Source organism: Apodemus sylvaticus, chromosome 5 (assembly GCF_947179515.1).
Source record: "Apodemus sylvaticus chromosome 5, mApoSyl1.1, whole genome shotgun sequence".
Taxonomy (NCBI): Eukaryota; Metazoa; Chordata; class Mammalia; order Rodentia; family Muridae; genus Apodemus; species Apodemus sylvaticus.
The window spans coordinates 137,324,402-137,335,549 of record NC_067476.1 but is presented as its reverse complement, the minus strand read 5'-3'; the positions used below and the strand labels follow the sequence as shown (position 1 = coordinate 137,335,549).

Genomic DNA, 11,148 nt, shown 5'->3' with positions numbered 1-11,148 from the left:
TCTCTCTCTCTCTCTCTCTCTCTCTTGCGCGCGCGCGCACCCATACCACATCCATCTCCAGCCATCTTTGGGCCTAACGCCCAGACTCCTCCCGGCAACAGTCGTAGCTCCTGGGCCAATGGCAGGGGCGAGGACAGACTTGCCATTTAGTTTGTTCTACTTGAAGGGTCTTTCCGGTATCCTTCCCACCTGGAGTTGGGGGGTATCACAGTGAAAGAGAACACTCAGGGTATCCGTGTGGGAGGTGTGTAAGTGGGAGGTCACCCCAACAGCTAACCCAGCAATTCTCTCTATTTCTCCAAACACACTGGAGCTTCCTCACAGAGATGTGATATGCAGACCAAAGACAGAGTGCCCATCACTTCCCTAGACCGCAGTCTCTACGGGTGCGATGGGCCAGGTAGCCGGGCGGTGGGTGAAGTGGGTGGGACCACCTCTAAGCTCCATTTACCTTCGATAGCCTTTGGGATTATTGAATAACAGGAATCACAGTTCCACTTGATCCTGGGTATGGCTCTCCAAAGGCCTTGGGAGGCTGGTCAGCTGCATAAAGGCCATGGGCACTATGAAGGGGAGACCAGAGTGGGGTGGGATAGGAGATGAGGGTGGAGAGGTGGGAGGGTGATCAGAGGATGTGTTGCAGCACTTCCAAGGGGATGTGCTGGTGGGCCTGGGCTGTGGTCTAGCCAAAGCGCCCCTCGCGGCTCCTATACCACCATCTTTGATAAGGGGGTCAGGCTGGGCCTTTGGAGGTCCCAGAGCCCGTCCCTGGTGGCCTCACTGCAGAGGCAATGGCTGAGGGCTGAAGAATCAGCCCTAAGGGAGTGGCCTGGTGTGAACGGTTCATAATTGCAGCTGCAGGGTCTGCCTCTCTGGCTAGAAGCAGTGCTCTCAGGACTTGTCAAGTTGCACCCAAACCGATTCCTTCTAAATTGTAACTTTGCAAAGGTGGAGTAAGGAGTCACAGAAGGATCTAGAAAAAAGGTTTGCTTTGGAGCCCAGAGAGGCACATGGAGGACAGAAGCTCAGCTTCTCTCTTACGTCTATCTCTGTTTGGGGGGTGGACAGTGAAGATCAGAAAGGAAGATGGAAGGAACTGAAGAAACAGGTCCAACGGAGAGAAGGAAGGGTTCGAAGAAGAAACAAGGACATGAAGAACGAGGCGAGCGCGAGAGAACAAGGGAGAGATAAAATCTAAAGGGAAGACCAGACGGAAGGTAGGAAGAGTGAAGGATATGGAGAAAGAGCTGGGCAGGGGAGAGGGAGGGGCCCGCGGCGGAAGTGCAGCCAGCCGAAGGCAGAGGTCAGAGCTGGAGCCGGTCACTGTGAGCTGGTCACTGACTGTGGGCCACGCCGGCGTGGCCTGCGCTCCAACCTCCTGTCCTTGCGCTGACGCCGGTCCTTCCTGTTCTTCTGCCTGGGATTTCTTTCTGCAAGAGAACACAGGTCCAGTCAAGGGAGGTCCTGAGAGATGAGGAAACCCCAAGTAATCCCAGCAGGCCCCAGCAGTGGAGTGCTGGGTTCAGAGTCACCCTGTTTTAAGTTTGAGCCTGTAGGTGAAATTGTTCCAGAATTGTTCCTCCTTGGTGGCTCCTAGGGCTCTGGGAGGACGCTGACCTGAGGGTGTGACTGAAGTTGAATGGAGCTGGGAAACAGCCCACAAGGCCTGAAGGAACCCGTGGGTAAGCATCCGTCAGGACTTAGGATGGCCTCATGGGGGTCGGTATGCCCCCCCTGCACCATGTACTACCTCACTGTTAATAAGGCTTCCTGCTAGAGATTTTCTTCTGCTCAACTCCTTGTCCCAGTCCCCAGCCCTGTAAGCAGAGACCCTGAAGTTTAGCTGCTGCTTGGTGTAGGCAGGATGTCCCAGAGAGTAAACCCACACAGTTACAATTTCTCTCCCATTTGACAGGAGGGGATAGAGGCTGGCCACACCTGGGAGGGGGATAGTTCAGAGGGCTGGCTGCAAATCCCAGACTCTGGTCTCATCTAGACCCCAGTGGGTCCCACAAGCCCCAGAGGAGTCCAATGTGAACACCTAATTAGTCTCTTTTCTCAGAGAAGGCGGGGCAGATGATTAACTTGCCCTGGAGTTCCTGGTGCCAGTTCTGAGTTCCCTTTAGTGAAGCTCATCGGGGCTGAGGCTGGATGGGCGACCAGATGGCGGGAGTGTGTGGACAGAATCCCTGCTTGCTGTCCTTAGGAGCGCTGAACGGCCCCTGGCAGGGCCCTCTGCTGGCCTCCCTCAGCAGTTCTTCTTTGCCCAGCTGTGCTTCCTTCCCCAGAGTGATGCTCACTGCCTGCAAGCCTCTGTGCGGATCTCCCTGATTCCCGGGACACTCCTCTTCCCAGCTGCTAGCGGCTCTTACGGATTGACAGGCGGAAGGACAGGTGCGTCTTGGAGCCAGAACAACCCTAAACTTCTAGTTTATAAAGTGTCTCCTCACCCAAGCCATTTTCACACACTCAATGTCTCAAGGAAGTCTCCTGGGGGGGCTGATGGCAGCCCTCAGGGACATCCACACACAGGGCACTCTATCTCTCCAGGGACAACTGTGCTTTTGCAAGGAGCCAGGGTCTCAGCATGTCCCTTTGCAGGGCAAACTCAGTGTTACCCCATAGACTAGGCTACGCACTTTTGGGGCTCCCCACTAAATCTAAATCTTTGGAGGCACTGGGCAGGCCACAGGTGAAGACTGGATCTTGGGACACGTGAGAGCATTGCCCTCCTGAGGGGTCCTTGTCAGCTCTGAGGGCTGGGATTGAGAGAGATGAGGTTTTGTGTCTTCAACCTTCCCCTATGAAGACTGCTAGTTACCAATGCTTACCTCTGCTCACACCACCACAGTCCCTCCCACCCACACATCTTCCCACCCACCTAGGCAATCTCCCACCCACCCATATACCCTCCTACCCATCTAGCCACAGACTCCCCAAACTACCCACCTTTCCACCAACCTACCCACTCACCTGTGCATCCCCCGACCATGCGTCCACCCACTCATCTAATTTTCTACTTACCCACCCTCTCAGCCTCTCACCTCCCACCCATATGCCCAACCACTCATACAACTACCTCCCTGGCCACGCCCCCTGCCCCCATCCACCTATCCTCCTCCACCCAGGCATCTACCCATCCTGCAACATTAACATCTGGATCCAGGTCCAGCACCAGAGACAGCCTTGCTCTCCTTGGAAACCACAGACTCACCACACACAACTGCAGAAGGAGCAGGGCTTTGCCCTGGAGTGTCCATGTTATGACTCTGAGAGGGGGAGCTCGGGAGAACTCCAGGTGGACAAGGCGACTGGGCTGAGGCATATACCCGAGGAGGTTCTGCAGGTTTGTGGGAGCTCATACTATGCACATGCCACCCACAGCAGTCACCTCAGAGTCTGCAGCCACAGCTCCCGGTATCATCATTTGAGAAAGCGCTTTCCTTGAGTTCTGGACGTCTCATCTCATCTAGGTCCCACTCTCTGTCCCAACTGCTCATTGTGTATGTGTGGGTAGTGTCCGTGGTGGGAGAATCCCTGGGTTCAAATTCCGCCTCTACCATGTCTCAGCTGTGTGTCCTTACACTGTTGATTACACCTTGGAGTCTTCTTTGCCTACTGGATAACATTCGGTTTCTAGGGTCACCTAGTCCTGGCTGTGTGACCCCAGGGCATGGGCCTCAAGCTCTTTGGCCTTCCATCTCCTAAAGTGGTATAATAACCGCATCTACATCAGTCACGGGGCAGATCAAAGGAACCAGTGACTAAGGCAGATCTAACACACCATGCTCCCGCGGTTAACACTGCTTTTCTGTGTTAATGCCAACGCTCTCACACTTTATGACCCATGCTGTTGGCCTCTCTTTGGTGGTTTTAGCGGTCTCCATCTGAAATCTGTGGTCTTCCCTGGTGAAGGGGTCCCTGTGGTATTTAGTGGGGTGGTATAGCCACAGGCCCGTTTGCCTGTTGCATAGTTGACAACATTGATTCCTCCGCTGAGATCTCTTTGCACATGCGCGTCTATGGTTTCAGTGTTTTACTCAGATCTCTATGGCAACCTTGGCTTTCTGCATCCTGGACCACAGACCCCCTCTCTCCTCAGGCCTTCCTGGGGATTCCACTAGAAACAGCAGACTATTCTTACAGTACAGAGGTCTAGACAATGCACACCAGTCTTCCTACCTATGTCTGGGACCCTTCTCTGGAAGTACCCAACAGGCTGATGCTTAGCTCACGGGCAGGGGCCTTTCAAGTGGCCTTGCAGATGCCATCCATTGTGTGTGTGTGTGTGTGTGTGTGTGTGTGTGGTCTCTCTCCCCGGAGTCTTTCCTATTGGAACCCTGCAGGCCTGGCACTCACCTCCTGGGCAGGGCCTCTTTATAGGACACTTCCTGGACTCAGATAACACTCGGCAACTCGCTGTCTCTTCCTGCTTGGCTGGACCAGCCTCTCGCACCCGGGTCTCTAGGCCCCAGCCTGAGCCACAGGTCTTTCCATTGTGGATGCAGGGACTCCAGCTGCCCCAAGGGCTCGGCTCACACTCTTCTGTGGGTGAAGGGAGAGACGGGCCGGTGAGTCAATTGGCAGTCTGAGGATACCATCTCTACATGCAAGGAACTCCGTCTGCTGGTAGCAGGGAACTGCCTTTGCAGGAGCCTGCAGAGAACTCAATGAGGCCTGTGCCAGAAGCCAGAGCTGGCTCCTGCCAGTGAAGCAGAAGGCTTCACAGAGGAGGTAAGAGCTGAGTTGAGCCTTCCTGGCCGGCAGGATTTGAGAAGAAAGGTGCGGGAATTGGGGACAGACAAGTAGCTGCCTGCTAACAGGTCCCCAAAGGCAGGGTTCTAGCTTTGAACTTGGCCGCATGCCCTTGATCAACCGTCGAAGGTTAAAGCTTCCTTCCACAGTATTGTGAGGACAGAAAGTTCTCCCACAGAGGGAATTACAGGTACATTCCACTCATTCCTGAGCGGGAGGCAACACGCAGCCCAGGGGACAGTAATGTCCCATCTTGCAGTCCTAAGTGCTGAGACCTGGAGCAGGAGCAGGTGTACACAGCACGGCTGGGAACAGGTCTCCAGACCTCAGGTAGCTAAGCTGTCATCCCCCAGTGGTTTCTTCTGACCAGTCAAGATGGAACACCTACTGATGTATAAGGAGAGAATCTTAGCCACCTCCAGAGATCCACCTATCTCTCATATTGCTGGAGTCACAGAGAGTGTCCACTGTGCCTGGCTTTTACATGGGTGCTGGTGACCCAGACCTGCACAGCAAGCCCCCTCTTCACAGAGCCACTTCCCCAGCCCCGTGCAGTTACTTTAAAAATAAAAATCTTCAGATGAAGTGACTTTCTTGAGATGGCTACGGGGTGACTCTGTTCCTTGGTGCCTTGTTGGTGAGCACACCCTTGGTAAAAAACAGCAGTGTCAGAGTTGGTGGCCCAGGACCCACGATCCTGATGGCTACAGTGGCACCAGAGCCCTGAAGATTCTCTGTGTACCAACGTGTGGCCGGGCTGCCCATCACCCCGTAACATTTCACAGAGAGTTTGCAGGCCTCCTGCCCTTTCCCCTACGCTAGGACAGGTGGCCGGGGCCTCACTCACCCTGGCACTCCCGGGTACTCTGGTGGGTCAAGGTGCCCGGTGGACAGGTGGGCAGGCATTTCCCTTTGTACAGGTGAAACCGCCTTTTGCAGCGGATACAGAAGTCCTGGCTGAAACAGCTCTCGCATGTGGCCCCGCATTCTGCAACAGAGCCAGGGACAACATAAGTGAGCTGCCTGTGATGGGGCCCCATAGCTCTGCCTGACTGGGAAGGTCTCTGCGTAGCCCCAAGCTCTGGAGCGCTGGGGTCAGGTCAGGATACCCGCCAGCAGCGCAGGCTTCACCGGGCTCCATCTGAGGAGCTCTCCTTCCTCATCTCGGCTGCGGTTGGGCACAGGAAGTGATACAATGAGCATCACATAGCAAATCTGGGCTGGGAGTTAGGCTCCCTCCCCTGTTACCCATGAGACTCAGGGGTTAATAGGTCACAGTGAAAATGGAGGAAAGGGTTAGGACTACTTGTCCTACTTGAGCTAGACCCAGAGGAGGTGAGGAACCTGCTAGAGGCCATACAGAACCCAGGTCCAAGTAAAGGTTCCTTGCCCTGTTTGTGCTGAGGCCTGATGGTGTCTTCTTAGAGCTGATGGAATCAGAGAGGTGTCTACCTAGCCTAGGGCTTCAGGGACAGCGAGAACTAGCAAACCTGGGGCTTGGACACGGCTCTGCTTCCTTCCAGGGTATATTTGGGGAGAGGGTGGGACACAGGGCAGCTCCGACACTGGCAGAGATACGTACTCTTGCACCTGTTGGCCTCCTGGCCACGGATCCCGAAGAAGCCGAGGGGGCAGTCATGCACACACTTGCCGTACTGACGGATGCCTTCGCGGCGGATGAAGAGGAAGAGCCTCTGCTGGCAGGTGGAACAGCCGTTCTCCTCCGAGCATATGACACAGCCCGTGCAGTTGCCCCCCAGACCAGTGCCTGCTGCAGCCAGACCAGGTGAGTGAGTGAGAGAGAGAGAGAGAGAGAGAGAGAGAGAGAGAGAGAGAGAGATTACACATGTGAGCTACTTAGATGGACTCACTGGGCTGTTAGCTGGATACAACAGAAGACTACATTTCCCAGCATCCCTGACTATTAGATATCACACGATCAAAATCTGGCCAGAGGGACATAAAAGTAAGCATCTATAGGCCACTGATATGAGGGAAATCAATGTGTTCTTTGCTCACCCACTGTTACCTGGACTTTTCTGTTATAAGCATATTTCCTCTTTACTAAAGCATTAGTGTGTGTGTGTGTGTGTGTGTGTGTTGCATAGGGATGGGTGGGGTCATCACCCTCTTTCTCAGTTTCTGAACAATACTCCATTCCCACTCTTACCATCAGTTTCAGGGAGTCAAGAGGAAGGAGTAGGGAGGAGGGAAGTGGGAGGAGGGAGGTGGGAGGAGGGAGGAAGCTGCAGAGCTGGGGAGAGGGGAGCAACGCTCAGTAGTGGGGCTGGATGCTCTATGCCAAGTCTCTCATGGAGATCTCTGCCAAATCACGTGGGATACTGGTTTTCACACCCCAGCTCTGCCACCCATCTCTCCTTGTGCCTCTCTGAGCAGAAAGGGGTCCTGAAGAGTGGGACAGCAGGAAGCCCACCAGACTTCACAGCCAGTGTGAGAAACTCGCCCCGAGGGAACCCATGGAGGACCCAGGCCGGAAGAGAGGCGACATACAGACCACAGGGTCAGGATGTGGGAAGAGTTGGAATCATTAAGCAGGCTTCACTCTTGCAGGAGTCGCTAAGAAAGATACGGAGGTTGCCCAGAAGGCATTAAATCGTTCTACATTTACATCTCTTCAAGCTGGGATACTGAGCGAGCTGGTTGCCTGGCACACCTGAGCCCATGGCTCCCCACAAGAGGACACCCTTGGCCCTCCAGCTCCCAGCCCTCCCGTTCCCTTAGTGTGTATTTTCCCCACTGAGGTGCCTCTGGTACGTGAGGTACCTCCCTAGAGTAGAAACCAGGGGCCACCCTTCCTCTAGTCAGCAGAGGGCAGTCTTCTCAAGGTCTGGATGGTATCAGAGCCCAGTACACAGTGAGGGACACATGGGATTGTGTGGTCTCTGTTTAGACTTGTTTGGTTTCTGTCCCTCTCTCCTATCTCCCAACTTAGAAACCTGAGAGCCTCCCACCTCGTCACCTGTTTCTGTTGCTTACACCCAAGGAGCTGACTGACGTGGGTGGCCCTCAAAGGGTCACACTGTAGCACATGTGCACCCTCTGACACCCCCTGGGTACCACGCAAGGGTGCCAGTGCCTTCGATGCTCTTTTCCCAGGAAAAGAATATGCAGTGGGACTGAGGCCTCCAAAAGTATGAGGCCATGAGAGGGCCCCGGACTAGAGAAACGGAGCCACATCACCAGAGCCAGACAGAGCCAGGTCCTCCCACTCATTCAGTGCACAGTGCAGAGAACACCAAGGACAGACAGGAATTAGAGAGAATCCTTCCTTCTGCTAGGTGCGTGAGCCCTGGAGAAAAACCTAACAGCATCTAGTGGTTTTGAAGGCATGCCTTCTCACGCCCAGTAGTTCAGCATCTGAGCCACTACAGAATGGCTGTGTGATTGGTTAGCTCCACATTGATTTGAAGGAGGATGGAAAAAAAATATGGGGACGGAGAAGGGGAAGGAATCTCTCTCTCTGGGGTCTAGCTGAAGACTCACCAGGCGAGAAGCATTAATCTCAGTCAGCCGTGTTGACTTGAGGCCTTCTCTCCTTCCAGATGGAAACCTGAAATTTTCTAGAACTCCTTGTTCAGCCCCGGTGGCTTGTGGTTTTACTTTACCAGTTATAACTCCAACCAAGAGACACCCCGGAATCTCAATGATCAAAAAAGGGACCAGAAATATGGGAGAGTCGGGGACCTCATGAGCCCTCTGAGCAGAGACTAGGGAGATAGTTTAAGGGACAAGAGCACTAGCTTTGAAAGCAGGAGAACCTGACTCAGATCTGCAGCACCCACAGAAAAGCCATGTAACTTCAGCACCGAGTGGCGGAGACAGGCAGATTCCAGGAGCTTGATGGCTGGCCGGCCTAGCCAATGGTGAGCTCCAGGTTCTGTGAGAGACCCTGTCTAGAAGGACAAAATGGAAGGTAATAGAAGCACACACACACACACACACACACACACACAAGCTCCCAAAGTCCTTTTATATCATCACCATTAGGACACTTCAGTGTGACTCTTCTTTGAGAAGCTTCCCTCCCCAGTGCTCTTGGGAGTCATATTCTTTCCCTGAGTGCCTTTCTATTTTTTAATAAACTCCAGCTCCACTTCATACTAGATTGTCCCGAAATGCTTTTCTGTGTTGAAGCCAAGGGTCTGGTTTTATCTAAGTTGAGATTAAGAGAACTTCTTAGATGCCAATGGTGATTGTGGGGGGTTGCTCCTCTATCCCACAATAGCCGACAACTCTAAAGGAGGTTTACCTCAGGCCAAAGTCTCAAACCAGTTCCATCCATGATGGCAGAGAAATCACGGTGGAGCAGAGCATTCATGGCTGTGACAGCATGTGGCAGTGGCTGTTCCCATCCCAGTGGGCCAGGAAGCACAGGAGGGAGACAGGAAGTTGGACTAAGGAAAATCTTCAAAGGCTACTTTTAGTGACAGACTTCTACCAGGCTGGCCCCATCTCCTAGCCGTCCGACAGCCTCTATAGTTTCTCTAGCTGTGGAACAGCTTTCAAATCACCAAGCTGAGAAACACTTCAGATTTAGATCGTCACAGGAGGTCCAGGATAAAGCCCGACAATCTGCTTTTCTACCAGGTGACTGGCCACCACTTGTCAGCAGACCTCGCCTGGGAAACCGCAGGGCTAAGAAACCCTTGTGTATCTGTGCCAAGAGACCCTGACAGAGATGTTTACTGCAGGGTGGTTTAACAGCACACAGTCACAAAAGAGAACCCACTGCGGGAAGAATGGATAAACACGCGGTGGGGTAGTCATACGCCACAGCCATACACCACACACACAGCAGGCCCACGATAAATGGCTGAGGCAGAGTTAGTTATGATTGTGGATGCAGCTCAAAGCCAACATGGAGGAGAAAGAGCAGGCTGTGTGGTGAGTCATGCAGAAGACGCCATCTGTATCAAGTTCAACAGCACAACCATGATTGGTAGTGTTGCCTGTACATGAGGTATCTGAGGAGTGAGACATCTAAGGGGTACACGCACGCTTAATTTGGGATGGGGGCACCTCTGGGGCAGAGGTGGGGGTGGGGGAGCTGGGAAAGGAGAGAGACCTCACTCGTATTTATCCTATTTAATCTGAAGCAAATGTGGACATGGGGAGATTGGGTCAAAGTGGCCGATGAGGGTGGTGGGTGGGAAGATGGCGGGAGGAACCGAGTTCTCACTTTCAGCAGCCGTACAGAAGCCAGCAGTCAGTGTAGAGTGTGGTTGTAATCCCAGTGCCAGGGAGGCAGAGACACGGGCTTGCCAGCCGGGCAGGACAAGACAGCCACGAGAGAGCTCTGACTCACACACACACACACACACACACACACACACACACACCAGTAGAGAGTGACTGTGGAAGACACTCAGGGTTGACATTTGGCTTCCACACGCTCACACACACAGGCACACATGGCACAAGTGTACATATATGAATGTGTATATACTACACATATATGTGATGAATATATAATGAATGTTTATTATATTCATTTTTAAATTTTTTTTAGTATAGACTGAAACAGTTTGCGATAAAATCCATTTAAAGAAAGAAAGAATTTAGCTTCTCTGGTGCACCGGAATAGGGGAGCACTACATTTTTAAAAAGACAGATTATAATTTGTGTGTATGACTGTTTTGCCTGTAGGTATGTATGTCCGTGCGCCGTGTGCATGCCTAGTGTTCACTGAGGTCAGAAGAGGGCACTGAGTCTCCTGGAGCTACAGTTATACAGATATATTGTGAGTCTGCCACGTCAGTGCTGGGAGCTGAACCAGAGTCCCCTAAAACAGTGGCCAATGATCTTCACCACTGAGCCATCTCTCGTTTCATAGGGATATATTCCTTCTTCCCTTTTCCTCCAGATCCCCTGCCCAACACCATCCTGCCCTCAAGATTAGGCAACAGGTAGGGAAGGAAACACAGTCTGTAGGAGGGGGTTTGGGAGCAGTGGAGACCCAGCTACTGTAGCCCTGGGCTACTCACCTCCATCATTCACTCCCCTTGTCCTCAGGAAGGGACCACTGAGTTTTAACATATTTGTCTCAGACAGGTCGTTTTCTAGGCCCCCTTGCTCTGTGAAGTGGTCACATGTCTAACCCAGGCCAGTGCAGGGCTGTTTCGACCAGCAGCAGGCGATGAAGCCGTGACCTGGCCTCCACAGCGTTCAACAGAGCAGGAGTGGCAGGCACCACAAAAATAATGTCTGAGAAGACAAAAGTACCCAGAGACCTGCTCAGGGCAAAACTGTTCCTAGTGCCAGGAGAACTTACAGATCTCTCGGCCTGACACTTGTAGTTTCACTGGAGACCCTGAGACTACAAGGGCAGGGACTTCCTCAAGGGAAAAACAAAGTCTCAAATCTAAGGAAACC

At 53.0% G+C, this 11,148-nt stretch overlaps 1 protein-coding gene across 1 annotated transcript in view; it reads right to left on the bottom strand.

Annotated features, from left to right (window-relative positions):
- Positions 1-1,320: 1,320 nt before the first annotated feature.
- Rspo4 (R-spondin 4) overlaps positions 1,321-11,148 on the bottom strand; it is a 30,090-nt gene continuing 20,262 nt past the window's right edge. Inside the window, exons 2-5 of the mRNA XM_052181713.1 lie at positions 6,338-6,526; positions 5,603-5,743; positions 4,360-4,545; positions 1,321-1,430 (exon numbers count right to left, since the gene is read on the bottom strand). Of these exons, the coding sequence (XP_052037673.1) occupies positions 1,321-1,430; positions 4,360-4,545; positions 5,603-5,743; positions 6,338-6,526 (626 nt within the window). The remainder of the gene's footprint in view (positions 1,431-4,359; positions 4,546-5,602; positions 5,744-6,337; positions 6,527-11,148) is intronic.